This window comes from Ostrea edulis, chromosome 7 (assembly GCF_947568905.1).
Source record: "Ostrea edulis chromosome 7, xbOstEdul1.1, whole genome shotgun sequence".
Classification (NCBI taxonomy): domain Eukaryota; kingdom Metazoa; phylum Mollusca; class Bivalvia; order Ostreida; family Ostreidae; genus Ostrea; species Ostrea edulis.
Genome location: NC_079170.1, coordinates 37,072,116 through 37,099,643, shown reverse-complemented (window position 1 = coordinate 37,099,643; position 27,528 = coordinate 37,072,116). Strand labels below are relative to the sequence as shown.

General features: G+C 35.8%; 1 protein-coding gene across 1 annotated transcript in view; it reads left to right on the top strand.

The window, feature by feature from the left end:
* LOC125655552 (uncharacterized) overlaps positions 1–26,492 on the top strand; it is a 39,500-nt gene extending 13,008 nt beyond the window's left edge. The window contains exons 2-23 of the mRNA XM_056144221.1: positions 5,417–5,503; positions 7,219–7,551; positions 7,821–7,911; positions 8,057–14,244; positions 14,373–14,600; positions 14,691–14,828; positions 14,938–15,156; positions 15,902–16,075; positions 16,694–16,898; positions 17,026–17,219; positions 17,399–17,500; positions 17,633–17,856; positions 18,469–18,615; positions 20,717–20,799; positions 20,913–21,193; positions 21,571–21,779; positions 21,901–22,056; positions 22,250–22,377; positions 23,120–23,382; positions 23,593–23,662; positions 25,105–25,301; positions 25,537–26,492. Of these exons, the coding sequence (XP_056000196.1) occupies positions 5,449–5,503; positions 7,219–7,551; positions 7,821–7,911; positions 8,057–14,244; positions 14,373–14,600; positions 14,691–14,828; positions 14,938–15,156; positions 15,902–16,075; positions 16,694–16,898; positions 17,026–17,219; positions 17,399–17,500; positions 17,633–17,856; positions 18,469–18,615; positions 20,717–20,799; positions 20,913–21,193; positions 21,571–21,779; positions 21,901–22,056; positions 22,250–22,377; positions 23,120–23,382; positions 23,593–23,662; positions 25,105–25,301; positions 25,537–25,931 (10,080 nt within the window). The 5' untranslated portion in view covers positions 5,417–5,448 and the 3' untranslated portion in view covers positions 25,932–26,492. The remainder of the gene's footprint in view (positions 1–5,416; positions 5,504–7,218; positions 7,552–7,820; positions 7,912–8,056; positions 14,245–14,372; positions 14,601–14,690; positions 14,829–14,937; positions 15,157–15,901; positions 16,076–16,693; positions 16,899–17,025; positions 17,220–17,398; positions 17,501–17,632; positions 17,857–18,468; positions 18,616–20,716; positions 20,800–20,912; positions 21,194–21,570; positions 21,780–21,900; positions 22,057–22,249; positions 22,378–23,119; positions 23,383–23,592; positions 23,663–25,104; positions 25,302–25,536) is intronic.
* The last annotated feature ends 1,036 nt before the right edge of the window (positions 26,493–27,528 follow it).

Here is a 27,528-nt window from a genome sequence, read left to right as displayed (position 1 = left end):
TTTGAATAAGATATACATATTTTGTAAAACAATACCTTAGACCACGCAATCTTGATATTTCACCATATGGTGAAGAAGGGATCGTTCAGTTAGAGAGGTGAACTGCGGTACACCTCCAAGAGAGGCGCTACATGTACCGATTTAGTAATTAATATTCATTTCATATGATTCAATACAGTTCCTGTAAAGTAATGGAAAAACAAGTGTGCTTTTAAAACCCATTTATGTCGTCATTCCTGTAACTGATCAGTGGTCACGTGATAATGGTTTAAGAGACAAGAGGCTTACGAAGGTACACGTGTGGTGAGAGGGGTCTGCTTGTGCTCGTTTTATGTTTACTCTCTATTACCATCTTTTCTAAACAAAGTATAGAGATCTGTATATTTTGGGTTTTTAATGTGTTTGATAGTTTACATCTGGTGAACATTAACATTTTCCCACCATTAGCGATTACAGTTGGTATGTTAAAAAAGAAATACTATTTTAAAATTATTTTTCATTGATGTATGATTAGGGAACGTGGATCCACCTATATAAATTCTTCTGTGCTTCTATACGTGGTACCTATTGTCATTTACTCTTTTCATTAGCCAGTCTATATTGACGATTATCATAACGGATGTTTGTGTACACGAGATAAAACTCAATTTTTCATTTAATCAGATATACTAATGATACATCATATGGCACTGCTATCATTTGATATATAGATACATTTTAAGAGTGGTCTTATATCTTTATTCCAAATCAAGTTTGATATGAGCATAGATCTGGCTATTCATCAAGCAGATTTTCAGTTATTCTATATGAATGTCGTTGATAATTAAAAAAAACCTCCTTGCGTATACCGCCGTCAGTCAGCCTGAAGTCTTTATAAATAGTTCTTTGGTCAATGACACTGTGTTCAAAACCTTATACAGATAGCAATATATCGTACTATATACCCACAGTTTTGCTTTTGTCATTCGTTTAAATCTATTTTGGCAAGAAGACTTCCAGGTTTAAGTTCGTTGATAAATGAACATTATCTAACACCTTTGAACTACCAGACTGATTTCGCCTCAACAAATGGTAAACTTTAGGCAACCAACGGACGATATCCTAGTTTCAAGATATTTTAAAAAGGTTACATGTGAATTAATGACATGGCATTATCTACTTATATAACTTGATTCATGGATTTAGGTTGAGGACCTAGGTAGACCGCCTTATAATGGCGGCGCGTGCAGCCTAAGGTGTTCCACAAGGTCTCGCTATCACATAGGAAACAAGCGCTGACTGCCCGAACATCTTGTTATTAACGACACGGTGTAATTAGCGGAAGGTGGGAGCTCCTTTGTTTTAGTTAATCAGCCCCAGCCGCTGATTATGGATCTCTCAAGCAGGCCGCCAGAGGGCGTTTATTTCACAATGTCTGTTACATTCGGGTTTGGATTAAATGCCCATTTCTATAATGCAAATTAAAACAATACAAAATATAATGTATGTCAAAAGTTATTGTCATAAAGATATGCTGAGGGTTTGGGTAAGAATATACTATGTTTGTGTATTTTCTCTTTTAGTGTTAGTACAGTATATCCAAATTTTATGCTGAATTTGTTATGGCCATACAATTAGATACCTTTGTTATATAATGTACACTGACAGAACCGCCCTTAGATGTATTTTTTATCATGATTCATCTCATGAGGTAGCAGTACACTCGGTCGTTGGAAAGAAAAACCGAACAGACTGGTTGTATCATTATGATTACAAGTTTGTGTTAAGGTATGAAATGTTGCTATCTGGGGAATACTACACTATACTATTTGTTTGGTGGCTGACAAACACGTACATTTCTTCATTTAACAATTTTCTCTCAGAAGGCATCATAAAATGTTCGAATGTTTTAATTCTTCTTGTTAAAGGATGTCCACTATGTTTTTCTGGCAATAAAATTCGCCTTTTATAGATTAAAGGGTTTGGTTAACAACTTATGTTCCATTTTAAGAATCACGTGAGGTTTTAGTGAGTTTTTTTAACGATTGTAGTTGATAATTTAGTTTAAAGAAGAGGGTATTGCAAAAACAGAAAGGAAACAAACATTGGACCGACTTTAAACAGGATTGGCGGAGGAATATAAAAAATTACCAGTGGTGATTACCGGTAAATATTACCACATTTATTGTTTCATAGTTTCGAAATGCATAAACGTATCTAGAATAAGTTAATATGGCATTGCAGAGCAGTTAAATTGAACCTTGTTTACATCGAGGTATATAGTAAATTGTGCTTCAAATATGAATTAAGAGACGTACTTGGATTTTGTTACAAGGTTTGCTATGGCAAACGAATACCTATGTAAATATAGGAACATGGTCAAGACTTCTTGTTATCAATACCATACAAATACTGGCGATTTAATCAATGCGATGTTTCAGCTACTTGAGAAGTATGCTATTCACCGAGTCCAGAGGAAGAATTAAACCACTTCAATACATTTAGTAAAACGAGAACATGCATTGTACGTAAATTTAGGTTTCATGACTGAATAGTAAAATACACGAAAAATGTAGACTAAATGGCGCCAGTCATAACAAGCATACTGTGTGCCACTAATAATGGAGTGATTGACTTCACTGGCATAAATCAGGGTCGGTGTGATGTTTGAAATTTTCTTCACTGACATATAAAGTAAAAATGACACTGAACAAATCAAATTAATATTGAATAATAATTGGTTTAAAATGTTTATCGACTGTGGTGTTGTACATTTAATGACAAACATAAATGTCTATGTGTACTTATAAAAGGATTAACAGCTGTATAATATTCGTACATTGTACAGTTCAGCATATTATACAAGTATAGATATAGTATCGGTGGTACTCGTTATATACATTCTTAGAAAATAAATAATATTTGAGGATCACCCAAATCATCAGGTTAGTGCAATAGATCTGTGCACAAGTTCAAAAGTTCTCTTTTTCGTGTTACAATTGATATCAGGATTTCCAAATGATAAAGGATTTGTGGATACGCGTGTCAATATCAGAAATCATTATAACTATGTAGTTGAGAAGTTCATATCTATAATTATTATAAGCATGACATTAGAATAAGTAATGATTTGCATTCTCACAAGGCGCAACGCCATCCTTACGTTTTTAAGAGTCTGATAAGTGATGGGGAAAAGTTCAGAGTTCAAATGTCGTAAGCATATTTCTCGAATTAGTTGCATCATTCTCTGGCATGATAATGTAATTATATTTATGTATTTTTCATAAGTTTTGATATTGTGATTTGAGGAATTCGTGCCAGTTTAAGGCGGTTCTCTGTGTTTGTACCAGGAGACTGAGGAATCGGAATGTAGCCAATGACGCCATGCCACAGTTGTCATGCATTGTTCTTAAATGTCACTCAGATGTGCCGCAGCGATTAGAATCCGTAATTCGAAATGTCAAATTAATTCTAAGACACAGGAAAACCTGCCGAGGATATATTTATGTTATACACTGTAGATGTACATACAGTGTATAGGATATATTTATGTTATACACTGTAGATGTACATACAGTGTATAGGATATATTTATGTTATACACTGTAGATGTACACACAGTGTATAGGATATATTTATGTTATACACTGTAGATGTACACACAGTGTATAGGATATATTTATGTTATACACTGTAGATGTACACACAGTGTATAGGATATATTTATGTTATACACTGTAGATGTACACACAGTGTATAGGATATATTTATGTTATACACTGTAGATGTACATACAGTGTATAGGATATATTTATGTTATACACTGTAGATGTACACACAGTGTATAGGATATATTTATGTTATACACTGTAGATGTACATACAGTGTATAGGATATATTTATATTATACACTGTCGATGTACATACAGTGTTTAAATGAATGATGTATTTCTCGTGGCAGTTGTACATATTGGAGTTAACGTGCTGATCTACATTGCGAAACGGATGTCCTAAATTTAGACAGGGTGTAGGACTAAAATGTCAGCGAGAAAACAAAATCGGATAAAAATACAACGTAATGAAAATAATGATACGCAAATACAGCAAATGGTTTTAGTCGAAATTTAAGAAGAAAAAAAAAACCATCAACAAACAACCGCCCTATTATTTAGAGAATTGGAATTGGAATTGCCTCCCCCTTTCAAACATATTCTTTGGTCTTTATCTAAACAATGTAAAGAACAATTATTCCACCTAAATACACATTGTTCATTGCCCTATAACTTTCTAAAGATTTCAATTATGCCCCCCCCCCCCCCATACATTGGATTAGAAGTTATATTCGTATAATATGATGAACGCCTATTTCAATATTATTTTTTAAAGAGGATATCACCAAATCGAGGCTTACAGGAATGCAGGATTTCCCTCTCATTACCCTGGTCTTGCATATCAAAGTGAAATTCATATGTGATACTGAAAACGCAAATATGTGATTATGAAATCGGACTATTACTAGTAACGCCCACAGGAAATATTTAGTGATTTGGGACGACGTATCCTCACCCCAGGTGTGTCCTGGGGTCTGTCTGTGCCCTGTTCTCAGTGTTGTATTCTTTATGAGGTTACTGTATATTTATGACTGTTCGATATCTTCACTTTTCATTCAGAAGTATGAATGTTCGTTTAAACATATTCATTACCCAAATCCAGGCAATCACAGCATCACACCCAATGCTCAATCTCTCACCAGAGGGCGTTACGCTACGCAGCGCGCCCTCTGGTGAGAGAATGACCCAATGATATCTCGGTGTCATGTGGATATTCAAACTTGATGTGTGGGAGTAAATCCAAAGCATTCAAGCCATGAAGCCATTTATCCGACTTCAGATATAATTGATAGTATAATAGTGGGAATGTTAATAAAGAGTGGAATTAATGATAAATTGTGGACTCAATAACAAATAGTGAAATTAATGATAAATTGTGGTCTCAATAACAAATAGTGAAATTAATGATAAATTGTGGAGTCAATATCAAAAAGTGGAATTAATGATAAATTGTGGACTCAATAACAAATAGTGAAATTAATGATAAATTGTGGAGTCAATATCAAAAAGTGGAATTAATGATAAATTGTGGACTCAATAACAAATAGTGAAATTAATGATAAGTTGTGGAGTCAATAAAAAAAAGTGGAATTAATGATAGATTGTGGACTCCATAACAAATAGTGGAATTAATGATATTAAATAGTGGAATTCATAACAAATAGTGGAATTATATACAAATAGTGGAATTGATGATAAATAATGAATTGATTCAATCATTACTTGAATGTAATTAATATTGGAAGTAGAATTCGGGGGGGGGGGGGTGCCTGAATTGTACAGCAGAATTTGAAGGCCCTTGTAACAATACTTTTATCAATTTACAGATCATGGTTGTCAGAAAGCTGCGTAAACGATAATGAACCAGCAGAGACGGGATGTCATTCGGATAATCATTATACTACTGTCCATAGGTAAAATTATATACTGATTCACATAACAACTGTCCATAGGTAAAGTTATACACTGATTCACATAGCCACTGTCCATAGGTAAAGTTATACACTGATTCACATAGCCACTGTCCATAGGTAAAATTATACACTGATTCACATAACCACTGTCCATAGGTAAAATTATGCACTGATTAATAGAACCACTGTCCATAGGTAAAATTATATATTGATTCACATAGCCACTGTCCATAAGTAAAATTATATACTGATTCACATAACCACTGCCCATAGGTAAAATTATATACTGATTCACATAACCACTGTCCATAGGTAAATTATATACTGATTCACATAACCACTGTCCATAGGTAAAATTATATACTGATTCACATAACCACTGTCCATAGGTAAAATTATATACTGATTCACATAACCACTGTCCATAGGTAAAATTATATACTGATTCACATAACCACTGTCCATAGGTAAAATTATATACTGATTCACATAACCACTGTCCATAGGTAAAATTATATACTGATTCACATAACCACTGTCCATAGGTAAAATTATATACTGATTCACATAACCACTGTCCATAGGTAAAATTATATATTGATTCACATAACCACTGTCCATAGGTAAAATTATATACTGATTCACATAACCACTGTCCATAGGTAAAATTATATACTGATTCACATAACCACTGTCCATAGGTAAAATTATATACTGATTCACATAACCACTGTCCATAGGTAAAATTATACACTGATTCACATAACCACTGTCCATGGGTAAAATAACGATTCACATAACCACTGTCCATAGGTAAAAGAATACACTGATTCACATAAACACTGTCCATAGGTAATTAAACAACCATACACTTATAATCATTTCATAGGTAAAAACAGACAAGACACTGGTTTGCATATCCACTATCCACTGTCCATAAATAAAAAAACTCAACAACAATTATATACTAATTAACATAACAACTGTCCACTGTCCATAGGTAAAATATGTTACACTGATTCACATAGCCACTGCCCACTGTCCATAGGTAAAATGCAATGAACCATCACCCATTGTCCACATGTAAAAATGATACACTGGTTCACATAACCACTGCGCATTGTCCATAGGTAAAATATGTTACACTGACTTACATAATCACTGCCCATTGTCCATACACTGATTCACACAACAACTGGCCATTGCCCATATATAGCATACAATATAGTGCATTGATTCATATAACCATAGTTGATTGTATATAAGTAAAATAACTATCCTATTTGTTCGAGTAACTCAGGCATGAAACTGTATTTTCAATCCCATGGAAATGATTAGTACTAAAGGTATCCCATGTTTTAATTATTATTGTAAAGGCAATAAATGTCAGTAAGTGCACCTGTCGGTATGTACGTTTGATGACTGTGCTGTAGGCATTGGTAAGCTTTGGTTCTAATGTTCTAATGATATGTATGCATGTGGCAGACATATGGAAGCTGCTAACTAGATGTGATAGATACAGAAGGATCTAGGTATAAAATCCAAAATCAAAGTATCATCTCTCGCCCAAGTCGACATTGTACATGTTGTTTTATGTTTGGAAAATACTGTTGAAGTATCAACCGGTGTACACGTGTAGGGAGTGCCTGAATCTATCAGTGGAACACAATAAGACAAACTCTTTCTATCGACGTGTATTACTTCTTTCATTTTAGGGACTCCAATCGCAAGAGCACAACCCTTCCCAGACACTGAAGGTTTCAAACAAAATGACATCGACGATGTACCACTCTTACAGAATGCATCGATAACAAAAACTGAACCAAATAATAATGGAAATTACCTAGATATACTGACCGGCATTTGCCGAGAGGGATGGGTGAAAGGGCAGGTAAATGATGTCACAGTTTGCCTCAAGACGAACACGGAATTATTGCCATGGAGCGATGCACGAGACACATGCAGGAGGGACTTTTCATTTCTTGTGAAGATGGAAGCTCCTGTGAGAATCGAGTCCATGAATCTGGAAGACTACCTGAAGAAAAAAAGTTATTAAATTTACATATTTTTAATTTGTCTGCATATCATGTACATATAAATAAATTTTATGGACGTCTTCCATTTGAATACATGTATATGTCAGGATTCATACTTAAACAGACTGGCGAAAACATGACATTTTCGTGAAATTGTACGCAATATTCATTGCAGTGTTTAAGGTGTTTAAGATCAACCCACCATATATAAATGTCATTACAGGCAAAACAATATTTTGATTGTATTTTTGATTTAGATGTATACATCTTCTTTTCTTTAGATATAAATAAGATATGGACTGGACTTCATGAAGAAGGAGGATATCTCGTTTGGGATGAAATTTCACCACACAAAGTCCGGGCATATAATGAGTATGTATTCCTGAAAAGAATTTCTTTTGACTTTCCTCACCTACTAAGCACTCCGTCAGCATAAACAAAACCTAATCCTTATCTCAAATATTAAGAGAAAATCCTTGTGCAACATAAATGTAATAATCGTTTATGTAATTTTCAGCCCGTTAGAAGACGAACTGCTACAACGCCGAGCGTGGAAATGGGACATTGAACCCTTTGACAGCGACGACATTGATGATACAGAGGATTTCGAATTCCAAGAAGAGAGTCACTCTACTTGTGGAACTTTGGATGTTAAAACATACTCTGACCATCATATTATCTCAAAAAGAGCTGTAAAAAGTATTACAAAAGACCCAAAAGATATTCAAACGGAGGACGTATTGGAGACGGAGCAAATACCGACTGCGAACTCCAAAGAAATCGAAAATCCTCCCGAAACAAACATCCGTCACTCATCACATCCAGCACAGAAGACGTTATTACGGTGGATTGAACAGATGAATCAACATATTAATGGAAGAGGAATTGTTCACAATGCCAATGATGTAAAGGAATATATCAACAATCAGCGTGATAGAATGGGGGAGAAAATAGAAAATGACCACGAATTTACCACAAATTTAAACGAAGCTATAGAACCAGTGAAACCCACTGAAAAGACTGATTTTTCTATTCAGCGCAACAAGCAAAGGGAATCAAAAATTGATGAATCGGATCGGAAACTAGCTCCCATTAGGTCTGAAGAAACATTGTTTCAATCTTTACCAACTAATCTTAGAGATTCCAAGTTCAAGCAGGGTGAAGTCACTCCAAAATCAATTCCAGCAACTCCTGCTAGTCTTGTTTCAGTTCCCACGCGACCAACAATGGCAGTCTTCATCCCACTGACTACTGATCCTGCCAGTGAAAATATAACATCATTGAATGGAAAAGAAAACGGTTCATTAACAGACCCAAAGGTTGGATTACCTATACCAACAGTTAGCACTCCGGAAAATATAACAAAGACAAAAATAAACATGTATCCAGAGGATGATATTGATTATGACGATTTACTTCTAAATGAAAAGAAGAAAATATCGAACCAAAGCTCTGTGGTAAAACCACCTCTAGGGACAAAATTTCTGAAAACAACAGTTGTACCTACACCCCCATCGATAAATGGAGGAAATATATCAACTTCGTCGTCATCAAGAAAAACTCTCAACAAAATCAAAGATGGAGCACACACAGGTTCAATTAATATAACAAGCGAAAATGTTTCAACATCGTCGTCTGAAGAAAAAATACAAAAGAAAAATCTGAATGAATTTACAAAATTATCTGAGTCAATGGGAGGCAAAAAAGGCAATAAGACTAAAAAGGAAGAAAAAATGAACGAAATTTTAGAGTCATTAGTATCTTCGAGTGAAGACGAAAAGTCTAAAGAGGATAGCGAAGAAATTGATGATCCATCGGAAGCTCTACATAATATGAAAAGTTCGGAAGAGGACAAACAACAACATCATAAACAAATTAATTCTAAGAATGAAACTGGGGAAGTGTTTCTTGGTAAAGCGGCTAACAATCATATTCCGCCTGCAATTGAAATTAAAAAATCCGAAGACAGACTTGAAAAAGACTCATTGGATTCTAGCAAATTATCTGATGAGAGAGGCCAGCAGGTATCTGAAACCGATGAGCTAATTTTGACAGATGAAATAAAATCTGAGTCGGTAGAGGATCCGGTGGTAGATACTCTCGCGAATGGTAGAAATTCGAATGATACAGATGCGGAAAGCAAAGAGAAAAATGAATTGCAACCAGAAAAAACCAAGAACAATACTAAGGAATGGGGAGAGAAAATAGGACCCAAACCAGTTTCAATTAACATTGGATTGGAGGATTCTGATGATTTAAAAGCTTATTGGGAAGCGATGAAACCCTCTACAAATGAGAACATAGAGAACGAAGCAACTATAATAGACTCTAATGGGGACTCCAGCGAAAAAATAGATCAACAGGAGAATGTCGGCAGGAATGGAAAAAGTAACAAGGATTTAAAATCTACGACACTTTTCAATACAAAAACTGATTATGATCTAACGGAACCCGACGGTGTTCCGAAAACTGCAGAGAATACTGAAGGAATCAGCGAATTAAATACCCATTCAAATGATATCTCAGAAGAACAAACTGATGAAAAGGGAAAGAAAGAAAATTCACAAGAAGGCGATTACACAAAAGAAGAAATATTGTTAAACCTACCACCGCCCCAGATAAAGTTAGCTTCCAAACCGAAAGAAAGGATCAGAAAACTCAAGAATTTGGACCATTATACAGACGCTGTCAATTCTACTGGAAAAGACGAGAAAACTTCATCGAAAACTAGCAACAGGAATATGGGAGTCGCGATTCCAATCATGCCAACTGACGACAATGATGATAGTTATCTCAATGAGTATATTAAAGCTGTAAGAGATACAGCTCCATTAAGTGACACAAAAAGTACCGAACAATTGCAAACTATAAAAGCCCAAGCAAAAGGAATTCATACAAATGTCGATAGAACTAATATGAAAAAGACAAATATTACCAACAAGGCTCGATCTTCTAGTGTGTCCAGTGACAAGTCTGAAAGTAGTAGCAGTAGTATCGAGAAAGAGAGTGATTATAGTGATTCGTTGTCATCTGAAAGTATATCATTTGAGGATGAAGAAAAAGATAGAGACAAAAAATTGTCAATGAATCGAAAAGGACGCACAAAAACCAGTGGATCTCAATCCAATGCAAGCAATCAAAACAATGCACCAATAAAACAAGCAAATGATAAGACAGGGAAGAAAGTGAAAGCTGTAAAAGAAAATGAAGAGAGCAGATTCAATGAACATAAGAAACAGAGTAACAACAAATTAAAAGTAAGGAAGCCAGATGAAGATCTCCAAAGTACTTCTCAAAAGCATGATTCAAACTCTGACTCTGAGGTTTCGGATGTAGAGAGTGAAAGTGAAGAAATAAGCGATGAAGGGAGCAGCGAAGAATTTGAAAGCCTAGAAGATACAAAAGAGGCAAATGATGTCTCAACGACTAAACATAACAAGGAAGGAACCCAAAGTTCGATCAAAGAAAGAAAACAAAGTAGTTCGAAAATAAGCACGAGCAAATCTCCCGAGAATTTAGAATCAAAAAGCATTATATCAAATGAAAAAGTCATAGAAACAACTCGCTTGCCACCAAAGATTAACATCAATGCTCCACCAGTTGGCAAAAATGGTATAGATGGTGATGATAGTCTAAGTGAAGAGAGTAAATTTGACTCAGAGATATCACCTACCACAACACAAACGTCCATAACCGTTGCTGTTCCGTTCAACACCAAAAAGAAAAATAATGAATTACCTAAGGTACCAAAAAGTAATAATATTGGTGGAATCATTATTCCAACACAATCTGATATTCTTTTTGGCAGCATGACAGAAAAAAGTGACTCACATGAAAACAAAATGGAACCCATAGATAACGATTCATCCACAGCTTCTTCAAATATCAAGAAAGCATACGTTGGGGCTGTTGAAAATGACCACGATTCTGTTCCTATTACTAAAGTCCAGATTTTAAGAGAAAAATCTGCTAAATCGATGGAGACAGTTACTGCTTCATCTGAAGAATCAAAGGAGGAAAATGTCCATTCTTCAAACTTACCTCCCCTCACATCTTCAAGTCACATGGATATATCTTCGACACAAACAGAGGAAGTTGATAATTCAGATTTATTATCCGTTGACAGAGAATATGAATCCGATGGTGCCAAATTGGCCCTTGATATAATTGATAAAAACAGAATTGATTCATACTCATCGGACGAGGAGTCCTTGGAAAACACGTCCGTTCGACCCACTACTATATCACCTGAGGAAGAAGACTATGACACAACCTCTTCAGGAGAAGATTTAAGCGAAGAAATTAAAGGAAGAGTGTCAGAATCGTCCACACATGTTAGTACTCCAAAGTCGGCAAAGGAATCTTCACTTGTAAATAAACACGATAGCGATGAACGTGATAGAGAGTCGTCAGCTCAGATTGTCAAAGAAGCGTTTCCAAAAGGAAAGGTTGAACCTGATGAAAATGATGATTCCCTAAGATCAGATATTACTGAGTCACATAACAACCAGCGCATTCACAGCAGCGAGGAAATTGATATTCCAATCACAAAGGTGAATAATTCTGTTGTGTTTACTACCAACCTTAAAAAGGATAAAACAGGTTTGTCGAATGAAATTAAAACGAAACTGATGAAAGACCGAGAAACCAAAATGCAAACGATTAATGAAATATCGCAGAAGGACAGTTTATGGAATGGTTCCATTGAAACTGCCTCCGCTACAACATCTATTCCTTTGAGTACATTACCATCTTATGAAAAGAAAATAGGAAATAAAGAAAAAGATAAGGATAACCACCATTCTTTTGAATCTGATATATCAAAAGAAAGTCCAATTCTAACTAATAGTTCTCTTCCATCAATGGACGGTATTAAGAGAGAGAGTGTGAGAAATGATAGATTAAAAAATGGTTTAACAGAAAATAAAAACATGGAGAATAGGGACATCAGTAATGGGAATGCTTCAGAAAACATTAATAGGCCCCAGGAAATGAAAAACACTACAACAGAAAAATCAAACATGGAAATGGATATTGAAACTGAAGATTCGAATGAAAACACTGAAAGTAATAGTAGAGAAAGCATTGAATCATTAGATGAATCTTTAGACTCCGAAGAAAAATCAGTACACAGTTCTACCGATGAAGGTGGTAGTCTTGATCAAAACAACAAGGAAAATCAAGGGGAGCTAATAGAATTAGATTTAAAAGGAGAAAAGAATAGAAGTTTTACTGAATCAACCGACACCACAGTTTCTTTAGAATCAGTCGAAAGAAGTAAAGAAGCCGATGAGGTGGAAAATGTTAAGACGATGCAATTTGCAGAGGACAAAAGTCTTCAAAAATCAGCAAATGATATAAAGACAAACGACAAAAGTACAAGGGAGTCAACAGAAGTTGTCAAAGAGGACGATTCGTCTGAGAGCAAAAATGACGATGACGACCAATCAGTTGAAGAGGTTCCAAATGAATTTACTTCTATGGAAGAAAAAAATGCTGAAAGTTCTGATGGATATAAAGAGTTTTCTTCGTCTAACGACAAATACAACAAACAATCGATGCATTCTGAAGATCACAGAGATGATAGCTCCCCCGAATCAACTCCTGATGTAAAAAATATTACTTCTAAAGTGTCATTAGATAAATCGACAAACGTTGGGTCTTCTGAAAACGAAGTTCATGAAAAGTCATTGAAATATATAATAGAGGATAATGGAAGTTTACTCAAACCGATTAACGATGAGAAAACATACCATAACAATTCAACTGAGTCCATAGAAATATCTGAGGAGGTTGAATCTTCTGAAGACAATCACAATGATCAGGCATTAGATTCGGTAATTCACAAGGATGACGGCTTCAACAATTCAACTTCGCAAGTAAATGTTGATCGTGAAAGTTCGAAAGATTCAGTAGAGAAATCTAAAGAGGTTGAATCTTCTGAACACAAAACCGACGAACAGTCATTGGAATTAGTGGAACACAAAAATGAAAGTTCCACCAATCCAACTCCTCAAGTAGATAGTGTCTCTAAAAGTTCTAAGGATTCCTTAGAGATTTCTAAAGACGTTGAATCTTCAGCTGATGATCCGCCGAAACAATACCGTAGTTCGGATGAAAATAAGTTGGCGAGGAGTAATTCATATGAAGTAAAAGATTACTATGATGAAAATAATGAGCTTTTTAATGAACCAGAGGACGAAGCTATGTATATGAAGGAAGTCAATCGCGATAAACTAGAGAGAGACAAAAACTATGAAATAGAAAGTTCTCAAGAAATCCCTATTGTATTAGAAGATATTATAAATATAGATGACTCTAGAGAAAAGACAACCATTATACACTCTGATGAGGCATTTCGGTCGCTTATTGAAAAGATGAACAACAAATCGAGGGACCTTATGACAGAAGCTGCCTCTAAAGATGAAGTTCGCCACAAAGAGGATCAAGACTTGGATTCTACAGGTATTGTAGGAGGAGACATTTCTGATGATGCGGATATGGATCCTGAAGACATCCTAGCCCACGAAGCAGATCTGAAAGCAGAGGCAAATGTGAATGAAGCTTTGCTTCCCAGGTTTTCAAACCCACGAACGATGATGAAAAAGAACCCGAAAAATGGGAAAGCAAGCATGAGTTTATCTAACTGTTACCTACCGAGAACGTCCATGTGTTATACGTATCCTGTTACCGTCGACAGCACAGGTACTGTTCACGTATTTACTGTTGTGCAAACTGAAAAGAGAAATCTTCCAAATAAATAGAATGCTTCATATATCTTTAAAAAACAACCCAATTGGAGTTTTTTTTTACAATTATGTTTTCTTTTTCAGCTTCAACCTGTGATTCGGGGTGGGTAGGTCACGTATATCATAAGACGTGTTACCGTATTATGAGGAATGCTAACACGATTCCAAAAATGCCATACGAAAATGCTAAAAGTATATGTGCAATGGAGGGAGGGAGAATTGCTCAAATGAAGGATGGGTATGGTGGACGATACCTTCTGATGACTCTTATAAAAAGTATAAAGGAATATTCAAAAGAACTGCCTCCAAAAGGTAAATAAATGTATTAATGGAAATAGGTGTAATACATCACAGCAGTTAAAATCATAGGGATTTGGAACACTTCTGTATTTTAATTCACAGATGATATACCTCCAATTTGGGTGAGCACTGGAAACAACAATCCCAGTTGTCATGTGATGACGTTGTCTGGACCTATAGCTATGGGATGCAACCAAAGTATTGCGGTTGCAATATGTGAGAAAAATGCAAATGAGATAGGTGAGCCTTTTTCTGCTATTGCTTTGTTTCTATATCCGAAACAGAGTTTCCAGTACCTTTCTGTTATGTATCAGGCAATGATATTTAATTATTCGTGTTTTGTGGACAGATGTTCAAAACGCAGGAAATGCACAGACGCCTCTTGATATCAAAGAATTTATGATTAGTGATAAGAAGGTGCTGGAGTGTGATTTGAAGACTTTTGCGACGGAGTTACCCATATTGTGGTTCAAAGATGGTCGGCTTATTGACATCAAGGTTAAAAAGAGGAAGGAGAGCATATTACCACATCTTGGAGGACAACCCATAACTCCTCTTCCTGAACCAGGTATGTTGTATTAAACTTACACCAAAACTCATACAAATTCTTATTTCTCAGTCATCATTCGTTACATTCATAATGACAACAATTTATTAAATGCTTTCACGCTTATACCTTATATTTCTTATTCAATGAAAAACAAAGGGACAATAGCGAACAGTGGTCATAAATACACCCATGAATGTTGCAGGATCCAACATAAAAGAAACATTTATTGACGCAAGCATTAAAAATCGTCCTCAAGCTATTTGTTTTATATGCTCAGTTTTCACATTGTCTATGATCGTTCTTTGCAAACGGAACTGCCAGAATCTGGAGAAGCGCAAAACGCGTTTTTATGTTTGTCTGGTGAATAAATAAGTAGACGTATTTTAGTGTCTATGAAATGGAATATACATATGTTGAAAAGCTTACCAACAGCATCTGTTACATTTGTGAATTATGGAACATAATGTAAAATTTTAAAAAAGTGCTAAAAACTAAAATAAAACCTTATAACATACTGCAAACGTCAGTAACTATGCAAATGTATTATCAAAATCCGACTTTGATATCAAGTAGTTATATTCAATATTTTGTTTTATTCCTTGAAAAGGATATGTTTATTCCCCGTAGGGACCTGATCGCACCTCTGGTGTATACAGGGGTTCGTGTTTGCCCTATTCTTAATTTTACATCCTTCATGGGATTTATGAAATTGATCACTTTTCATCCATAACTTATTTCGATTTTGTGGTTTTGAATTTTCAAGCGGAGACTCCAGTCACGAGTTTAGAATTGAACACGTGGTTAAGGAAGACGCTACAGACCTCCATGGATCAGACTGTCTCTGATGAAATCTTCCAGGGAAGCTACTGGTGTGAAGGCTGGAAGACTAAACCATTTGTACGGGAAAAGTCCAAGGAGATATTCGTCCGTTTTACAGGTACAGAAATACTCATAGAGACCATGGGTATTGATATTCAAAACCGGACTCATCACATGGGCATTTCTGGTATAAGAATGCAATGCCATAATTCATATGTGTAAATTAATTCGTGATATAGTCTATTATGTCGTTTATCAGACAATGTGAAATAACTCTAAGTATCATATAATTACCGTAAGGGAGATATCAATAAATAAGAAAAATGGAAAATCCTTGAAATGTTTGTCCACTATACATTTTTATAATTTCGTATTAGAGATACATTATAAAGCTTATTCCTGAATAACGGTTGCTTGTAAACTGACAGTTATAACGTGAAGTAAATACATTTGACCAACCATAAGGTTGTAAAATGTATTGAACCATGATCAGTTTGATAAAATCAATGTCCCCAACGTGTATAAGATCGTAAGACATGATTTATTTAGGCTCTAAGCTTACAACAAATAAACAGCTGAATAATTGCACTTTGCTTTTGATTACAACATGACAATATCCATTTTGAGGGATCGAAATGTTCAACTACTGTCCGCATTCGCTTTCAACACCTTTCATTTAAGTGATTCTCTTTCTGTTAATCAGTATAGGATTAATATACTCATGCTTTTTCCCCAGATGTTATCACTTTCGTGGGGAAAATTCGACTTCCTGCGATCCCCTACGAAGAACGGCTGTTGCATAACAAAATAGAGAAAAATCTGTCTCCAATCCTCAATATCATGACAGACCTCAGGTTTATCAACATAATTGTTTTCCGAAAGCTTCAACAAGAGTTTCCTAACCTGGAACGGATTTTGACATTTCCTGGAGAAATATCAAGGTAGAAAGACATAAAGAGCTGTTAGTCAACAAGAGAAAAAAAAAAGAATACACAAATACTTTAAGAAAGAGCCATACTCCCTTGCTTTGAACACCGTTAAATTGATCAACGTCTTTTTATTTTTCAGCAATCCACCTCTACAGTTGTCATTCAACGTTTATATTAGGGCTTCCAAAAATTATACGATTGCAGACGAAATGCCGTTATATAAGAGCATGCGTAGTCGATATCAGGAGATCCTTAGAGATGGCAACATTTTAACTCGACTACCAAGAGGCACCCCCATTCGTCTTATCAGATCTCTGAATATCAGAAGTACAGGTTAGGAATAGGATTTTTCTTCTTGCTCAAATGAAAACCAAACTATTCAGACGAAATGATTGCTTGAGAAGTTGTATATAAGTTTTTATGAAGGCGTACAGACAACATGTTCATTTTATGACTGTTCTAGTATTCACTTGTGCAATGATAACCGTTGCTATTTTGCACTTTTAAAATAGTTTCCTGTCAGCAAACAACGCTAAGAGACTACGGAACGAAACTTGTAGCTAACTTCTTCCCAGCTGGAATAAATTTAAATGTCTCTAGCATTGAAGTTTGCGGTGAGTGTAAAAGTGATTTATATCTCGTTTTCTTTATCGATGTTCTTGATGACAGAACAAAAATAGATTTGAAATTGATTTGAAAATTTGAATGCATTGAATCTTCATATACATGTATTTCCTTTACTTTAGAGAATGGTGAAAAAGCGGGAAGGGCCACTTGCAAGGGAAATTTCCGGACTGGTGCATATTGGGGAAACGTTCACATTAACCAGCGATGTGGAACATCCGACACCATCAGGGAAGAAATTGAGGAAGAGCTGGATGAGTTGACTGACAACGAAGAACCTGGAGAGGAGTATGAAAACCTGGTGGAGAGGATGTCATCAGAGGAAAGACTGAAAGAGTTGGCAGAGGTAGTGTGCTTGAAAATGTCGATGGGGATTGAGATTGAAATACTGTCTGATGTGTTTCATACCAATTGTAAAGTTGTTCTTTACATTCTGATTATGACTACTGAATTCTCTCTTTACCAGATCGGTCAACAGTGAATGATTACTTCTTCTAGGCACCTGGCCCCACTACTGTTTTGTCCAGGGGTCCGTCGTTGCCCTTTTATTGATTTTCCAGTCTTTTCATATATATTTCCAGTAGAATTGATGAGATCGATTACTATTCGTCACCTCCAGTTGCTCATACACTTATTCATAGACATATACAGTCGTATTTTAGTTTTTCAATTATGGTCTAGAGGTTAGAGCGTTTGCCCCGTATGCGGAAGGTCGGGTCCAAAGGACCGCCCCATTTAGTTGCCTCTTACGAAAAGCAAGGGGTACTGAGGACCTTTTTTAACCCATATTTCCACCGGATGAAATATATTGAAATATCATGTTAAAGTGTATGATTCAGGTGGTCTCTAGTTTAACATCTAAGATGTCAATCACATTTAGACTATATTTTACAACAATAATTGAATTGCTACATACATATTCAGTCGATCAGATATAAGCATTAAATACGCATTATAGATGGAGATAGAAGAAAATAATTTGGAAAGTGTAATGGAAGAAACAGCGGAGATTACGGATACAGTGGAGGAGCTGAAGGAGATTGATCTGGAATACATCAACGACATCATGGAGAAGTCGGCAATCAGCCCAGGAAAATCCAGATTTGTAAGTAAAAGCTTTACATTAAAAAATCCAGTTTTGTAAGAACGCGTATACCACAAGAAATCCAGATTTGTTAGTGCATACAGATATACAACGGGAAAACGAGATTTACAAGCACGTGCATGTATAGCAAGGCAAATCCAGTTTTGTAAGGACATACATATAATAGCAATGCAAATCCAGATTTGTATGTAAATACATCCATGGCAAGGCAAAGATTTGTAAATACATATATCTATTGCAAGGCAAATCCAGTTTAGTGAGCGCATGCATACATGTATGTAGCAAGGCAATTCCATATTTGTAGTGTATAATTACATATACAGAAAGGAAATCCAGATCTGCAACCACATATTATATTATATGTATACGGTGTATACGGTGGTGAGTTCAAACGTGTTAGAAATACAAGTAAACACGTATACAGTATCATGTTGAATTCGTTGTTGTCAGTACAACTACATATGTGTATAGCACTGTACATCAGATTTGTAAGTATTTAAAGTTGAAAATAAATAGGACTGTAAGTATATATGTGTAGGTTTGTAAGTACTGATGTAGGTTTGAAAATCTTATGCAGAAGCATTTGAATAGATTATGCAAGGTCAGGTAATAAAAGTGCAAGAATTTGTGCCCATGGGAATTGCAACAAACTGTTACAAGACCTGATTACAAAAGACTACATAGATATTCTCCATGAAGATCCCCAGCATCTTTTAATCTCAACTCCTATGTAATTATGCGTATACAAGAAGAAAAACTCCCTTATCATGGCCTTCAACTCGACATTTAGATACATAGACACTGTTTTACCGATTAAAAATATTCAGCTGCGCCCATACGTTGACTTGATATTCCGCGTGAACTCAAAGTAAAAGACACAAGACAATGGTACATAGTTTGCTAATTTATTGAACATTAACGTTAACAGCAAATTAACAACTTGCCTTTTTGACAAAGGGTATGACTTCAGCTTCTCCGTCGTCAGCTTTCTATATTTATGTAGCAATATCTAGTATCACCTTCAGATGGTGCTTCTGTCTCTTAGTTGATTCGATACGCGAAACATGTTCTCCATGTTATCAATTTTAAGATGAATGCATGCTACTGAGGAATAAGTTGATGCTACTCACGTTTCAATAGTCTGATTAAATACCTGCATCTCGCAAATTCTATGGTCGTTATAATAATCTAATTTATACAGTGTGTCATTAAGTCTAATGCTGTCTGAAATACCAATTGTACAAATGCATAATACTTTTGAGCAGGGATTACTCCATTTGCTTACAAAGATATAGGGCTCATGGTGGGTGTGACTGTTCCATATAGGGGTGTTTGCGCTTACGTAAATGATCCGATCTCTGTTATGCTCAGGAGTGAGTGTCTGCCTACTCTGAATTTCTTTTTTTCAGAGCTTTTATGAGATTCGATACTCTTCTTTTCTTCTCCTTTCATACACCAAGACAAATTCGAGTTTGGAAGTTTAGCGGGCAAACTCAGAGCAAATTCAAACTTGTTTACCATAAAAACAAGAAGACATAAAAATGTAGAAGTGCAATATCCGTAAAGTTTTGTTTCTATTTCGAACTAAAGTTCAATTTCATCCGATTCCATTTCTTTTATCGACAGGGGATGCTTTTTCCTCCTAGGCACCAAGACCCTTATTCACAAAATATCTTACGACTAAGATCAAAATTTATGAACACTGTAATTTTTTTTTTCATTTCTTGTAGATTTTCTTAATTAATACGTAAAGTACATCCATGGTTTATAAAACTTTAATACATACTGATGGCCTTGTGATCGGAAATTGATTATCAGACAGAATTATTTGTTTTCACCTTAGTCGTAAGATGTTTTGTGAATAAGGGCCCGATCCCACCTCTGATGTGTCCAGGGGTCCAGGTTTTCCTGACTATCTATTTTGTATTGTTTATAGGAGTTGTGAGATTTATTACTGTTCGTTATCTTCGCCTTTCATTTGAAACATGATACAATACGTTGATGTTTTATGCAGAAGACATAGATCAATGTTCGTTATCATCACCTTTCATTATGCAGAATACATTGATCACTGTTTGTTTTCATTACCTTTCATTCACAGGTGGCTGCAAAAGCTCTGCAGACGGTTGATCGGCTGTTAACGATGGATGATACAGTCTTCGAAAAAGCAAAAAGAGTCAGCAGGTTGATATTGTGTTTCTGATCATGCAATACTCGAAATATAAATATGCATACGATTCTTAAAGATTGGCAGCTACAACTGTATAATATATATTTTGATTTGAATATCATTGCAGCATTATTCAAAATTTTGAAAAAATTGTCGAGGACACAGAATTAAGTGACGACGGATATTTCCGATTAGTTCTACCTAATGTTGCCATGGAAATATACGAGCTAGAAAAATATACCCAGCCGGTGATAGGACTGGCCGCCAAGACAGATAAACAAGGGAATGTACTGTACACCCCATTCAACCAGCAAAGAATCATCACCATCTACAATGACTCTGCTGTCTATGACGACATTGACGTGGCGATACATCTGCCGCCGGAACTGGTTCAGGAGACGAGGATGGGTAGGATCAGGTTTTATTCCTCAATGTTTAAGTTTATGTTTAGATTTGTGGCATTTCATCTTCAGCTGGTGATGTCTCACTATGAATGAAATATTCTCAAAAGGACGTAATACAAAGTTATTTCAGTAAGCTGTGATGCAGACTACGGCATCTGTTCCTTGTAATTTATTATACCTATAAAGTGTAGGCGTGTACATGTACACTCACAAAATAGTTTTCGTGTCAATAATGCATATGCATATTTGCATCGTTGTCAACAATTCAGAACCCTTTCCAGTATTATGAATTCTCAATCATAAATCAATTACGTTGAATCAACATAACTTGCGAAGAAACCATACTCAACTGTTTATATTGTAAAACACATTTTGCTTCAGAAAACAAATCAAGACTCTACATGATGGTCTACAGAGAAGGCAACATGTTCCAGGATTCCTCGGTGCCTAATAATGTTGGCCAGAGAGTTTCGATTATTGAAAGTCAGGAATCTAAAATGCTAAATAGTTTTGTGATCTCTGCAAGCATTGGGGGAAAGAAAATTGAAGGACTTAAACAGAAAGTGAAAACAATTTTTCGCCCTTTAAAGGTAGGATTTAAATTTTCAATAACATTAACAGATATTCATTAAATCTTTCACATTACTCTGAATAAAGAAAAAATAAACATCTGACGTTTTAATTGCATAATAAATGTGTCTCATATTGAAGGATTTCTCCGGACGCCCTCGAACGTGTGCATTCTACAATTTTACTTTGAACAATATGGCGGGTGGTTGGTCATCTGCTGGCTGCGTATACGACGGTCAAGTGAATGGACGTGACGTGTGCCTATGTGATCATCTGACCAACTTCGCCGTTCTTATTGTAAGTACATGGTATTGTCTCTACTCTATGCTAGAGTTTGAGATCTTCATTTTGCATATAATTAGTTTGTTCAGATTGTCTCTTATGAACAGGTACTTATGATAGATATATTAAACAAACTTTCATGTGTAAACATACGACGAACCGTTGTTTGTTTTACTTGTTTTAACCTAATCGTGTTCTTTTTTGGTAGGATTTCTATGGACAGGAAGACCGAGTAGATCGAGTTCATGAAGTGTCACTGTCCATCATTTCTCTGATTGGTCTGAGCCTGTCCATCCTTGGACTTTCCCTCACCATCATCTCCTACGTCTTCTTTAGGTGATTCACTAATACACATTTTTGTCAACACAGTATGTGCTCAGTTTGGTGGGTTTGAATAAAATCCCGTTGATTTGAAAAATGTCATTTGATAATGTAAATGGCAGATAATATGCAATGGTAAATACAACCAATAATAAACAAGATATACACGATGAAACATCACAATCAACATACATTTAATATCCACAATTACATGTATATGACCACCGAAGATGGGGAACGTAACACCCCTATATCAAAATTAACATTCGTAGACATCATCTTCAAGTTTACAATCGATTGACTGCCAACTAAACTATTCGCATATCTACCACCCCCCACCCCCACCCCCCTGTTTTTCCGTAACTTAACAAAATTAAAAAAATACTCTGGACCTGCCCAGCCATTAATTCTAGAAATTTCTAGAATGCGCCAATATGCACCCTCTATATGCAATGTAATTCAATAATCAAAATTACCTCCATTTGCGCTACACGTGAACAATACAAGAGAGATAACTCTTATAAGATATACAGACCTACAGTTTACCAAGAATTAGTTTATTTTATAGACTCTATTTCACTGGGACAGAAAATCACCACACATCACACCATGTTATAGAAGCTTACATATAACAATAATGCACATACCTACCTTTAGTTTTAATTAAGCTGATGTTTAATCGAAAATGCACTTACTTTCAATGATGGTCATGATATCAATAGCAAAAACTGACCATAACTTTTTATATTTAAAACAGGAAGTTGCGTAAAGGTCGTGCTCAACAGACGTTGTTTAACTTGGCGTTGGCCATGCTGTGTTCCTGGGTGATTTTCCTCGTTGGAATAAAGCAGACTTATCACTATATCGGCTGCCTGATCGTGGCCATCCTTCTCCACTACTTTATCGTGGCATCATTCATGTGGATGTTAATGGAGGCATTCTTACAGTATCTGACATTTGTCAAAGTTCTCGGAACCTATGTCAATCGGTACACCTTGAAGTCAGTCATCGCTGCTTGGGGTAGGATACTAATTTTTTTTCTTCAAAATATCTCACACAATTTAGATAACTATGAAAGGAAACAAGGGTATCATATGAAGTAAAAGCAATATATTTTTTCCTTTAAAATTCTAGGGATAGTGCATCAGTGAGGATGCTTGTTAACAAAAATGCATATACAAGTTCTATATTTTCTTTCACTTTATTTTTATTTTATACCTTTTATTCCAGGTTTACCGTTAATTCCTATCATTTGTGTTTTGAGCATTGACCACAATCTTTATAAAGGGGGAGATCACTAGTAGGTTTATATATGAACTTCCGGTGTCGGTGTGATCCGTGTTTGTGTTGAGCTATTTAATGTGTGTAAGAATTGAATGCTTTGGGGCTACATGGTTCTATCTAACTACTCCTTTAAATCACATAATACCAAATAATACAATTTGTGAACGGATATACAGTATAATCTGTCTAAACCGGCTATGTGTGGTTCCAAAGAAATTGGCCGGTTTGCACAGAGTCCGGAGTGCAGAATGTTGACAAGAATGAGAGTTGCTTCCCTTGTATTCACTATCTATGCATACGTGTGTAATGATTGCTAACGTTTTAATATACATTTATCACAAAAGAATTCAAAATGTAAAAATATGAATGTCAGTGTTTTATTGTTGTGCTCATTTGAAAAAGTTTCAATTTTTATTAAACAGTTTAAAATCTGGGAATTATTCGCGTAATTTTCTGTTGGTAAATTGTCGATTTCGTCTACATCATCACCGTTATCTTGAAAGTGCTACATTATGTACGTTTGTCAAGTTTGTGTTGTGTTCGTTTAAAATTTGTCTTTCCCATCTTTCATTGTAAATGTATCGCTTTCAACTGTCTCAATTTGTGAAACGGAAACTAATGTAATGCCGAGAGATCGACCGGACATGGCGAGTTGGGCTAACTAACTGCATATCATCTCTGTCTGACTAGCCGTAAAGCTCCGAGAAGTCCACGAGGGGAAACCCTGCTTTTGGAAAACATAACGGTTGTTGCCGATTTTGTTTCATTCCAAGAATGTATCGATTAATTGAACTTTGTCTTTTAATGTTAGTTCTCGTCTCTGTCGTTAGGGGGAGGGCGCCATTACCTCGTGCGTGGTGCTGTCATAATTGAAAAGTGCACCCCCTAAAAATCAGGTTTTATTTTAAAATGATCGCGACTCATCGCCAGTTGCACTCTTTTACTTACCTGTGGCTTCCCTTGAGACACCCTTTGTGTACACCGCGTGTGATCGACCGAATACCGACAGGTTGGTCATCGTGGGGTGGCTGGTTTAAATGCGATAATTAGAGCTAATTACGAGCAGTTGTGACCTTGTGTACACCGAATACAATTGACCGCAACAATTAGGGTGGTGTATCATCGAGGGGCCGGTTTACACAGGATAATTAAAGTTAATTAATAGCAGTTGGGACTGTGTAAGCCGGCCGATATACAGAATACGCAGTATCCGGAGTACAGGGAATTATTAATAAAGGATTTGTTAAAGAAATGTTAGGGACTATATTTTGTGGCCGGAATTGACAGAGCGTCGGAGAACTCAGAGGCCGGTTTGGACAAATTATACTGTATATGTATATGTCTAATTGTTTTAAGCACGGCGTTTTAAGCTGAATGTGTGTTTCAGAAACGAATTTGTCATCTACATATGATGTATAAACATTGATTTTTGATTTTCTCTATATTATCCTCTTGCAGCTGTTGGATGTCGCTAGATGCCTTCTACTACGCTTTTGCTGTTCCAATCGGAGTTATCATACTGGCTAACCTTGTGATATTTGTCATTACTGTCGTCAGCATTTTCAGACGACCACAGGGTCTGCGTAGTAACCAGTCTAAACACAAAATGGCGATTACAAATCTGCAAGCTGCTATCACCAGTTTTGTTCTCTTAGGTGAGATATCAATCTGTTCTAATATAACTCCGAATTCAATAATGATCCTATGTATGCACTAATGAATCCCAGCGGGGGGGAAAGTTGTAGCCGAATGGTTCACATATTTGTTATTTTAATCTATGAACACTTATTGATTAAGGGCTTCATGAAGGTGAAGAAGAGTGATCAATTTCATAACTCCTATAAACATATTAACAAAGTTAAAATTAAGGAATTTAACATTTCTTTTTAGGCTTATCTTGGATATTGGGTTACTTCGCCATATCAGATGCCAGACTGCTGTTTCAGTATGCCTTCACTATTCTAAACTCACTTCAAGGCTTCTTTATCTTCGTTCTGTTTGTGGCGCGTAAGAAGCAGGTGCGAGAACAATGGAAAATGATATGTTGTTGTATCTACCCTGATCAACAGAAGGCACAGCGCACTCTATCGGCGTCTACATCTTATCCCAGTACCTGTAGCAGTAGAAGCAATTCGAGTACTTCTACTTTGCACCACCAGGGGCGCACTGATCGCTCTGATAGCTGTAAAACTACTACCAGCTTCATTGGAACTGATTATGACTCAATTTACACCGTGCCGTACTCCCGTGCGTCACGTGAATCGTTGTATTATAGAAAATTGTGATATTGTTTGTTATCTTCTTTGTCTCATCATTGCTCATCAACGCTTTGGTTGTGTCTCGACAATTTATTTTTTGAGAATGGTATCTTAAATTTCTCCATATTTTGTATTGCAACATCCCATTTTCTCTGAGAAGAAGATGTACTGCTTATTAAATGTTTAATATTCAGACAAGGGAAGAAGAAACTATGGTTTGTTGAAAAAATATCATTTGCCAAAATGTAGCACTCAAGTTTGCCGAGACATCTCGGAGAACAGTAGTTGCTGATACTATGCGTGATAAACCTTGTTATTGACTTGTATTTGTATGATTATTTACGCTGATAAGGATGTTCCTCTCCTAAATGTTTGTTAGATAGGTTACTGCATATAATTAGTAGTGTTTCCTAGTGCTCACATGCCTTGATAATACTTGGATTATTTTTACTGTGTCATGTTTCATTGTCTCAATATGACGTTGCCATATGTTATGAGCTGTCTTAACAATTACGTGTTTTATTTGTACATTTGCATCTGTAATCACCATGTTGAAATATTAGAAATAAACTTTAAAACCACGTCAAATATAAGTCATTTAATTGAAATATAAGGCACATCTTGGCTTCAATGAAGATTTATTCCCCATTGTCTTGTTCTACATATTACCTTTTTGCATTTTCATCTGGAATAAGGTGTAAACACTTATGCGTTGCAATACCACCAAGGAGCAAAACCAAAAACGATATATTAACTTTGCATTTACACAGCTTTTTTCTGATCGGCTGCGGTCACCATTGAATTCGTATGGACTGTTCTGTGAATGTATCAAACTGCGTGTGCATTTCGCCACATAATTTTGTGATTTATATTCCGTCTTGGTAGGGACTGCTTTCCAGTTATAGTCGGATTGCTTTGCAAACGTTGTAACATGTACCTGTCTGAGTTATGCTTTGGATGAATGGAAATTTAGTGGCATTCTATTCAAGGAAGATTCCTCAAGAAATGAATGAGCCAGTTTTTTCAATTTTATTTTACAAAAAAATAGTAGAACGATATTGCATCGCTAAAATACATGCAAGGTTGTTTCCCGCGGGAATATACATATGCTGTTGCATTAAAGCGAGCTAAATGAAGTGATAAAAACATAATGAAAACGGTGAAGATTAATAACAATGAGCAATCTCATCGATCCTATAAAAACTGGAAAATTAAGAGCAGGGCCAACCCTGACCACTGATGCATAAGAGAAGTAATAATACATGTATGTTGTTGTCCGGCCACACCCACCTTGAGCCCTCTATGTTGATGAGGTGAACGGGGTAATCTGAAGACAAAAGCAGTATGTAAAGAACGGCCAAAGATGTCAAACAGCATTCGACAGGTGACATTTGCAAATTAAATCTGCTTCAGTTCGATCCCAGATTCACAAGGTGGATATATGTGGAAAACAGAATCATCTTTTTAAACTACATAACGACGCACGGGGTCGAGAATAGTGCTCCCTGTTTGAAATCTGTTATTTACAGTACAATCAAAATAAATTTTTGTACAGGTAACTTCGTCAATCATAGACGTGTGTAATACCTGTTATTGTGTTTGTTTTAATTCAAACAGAAGAACA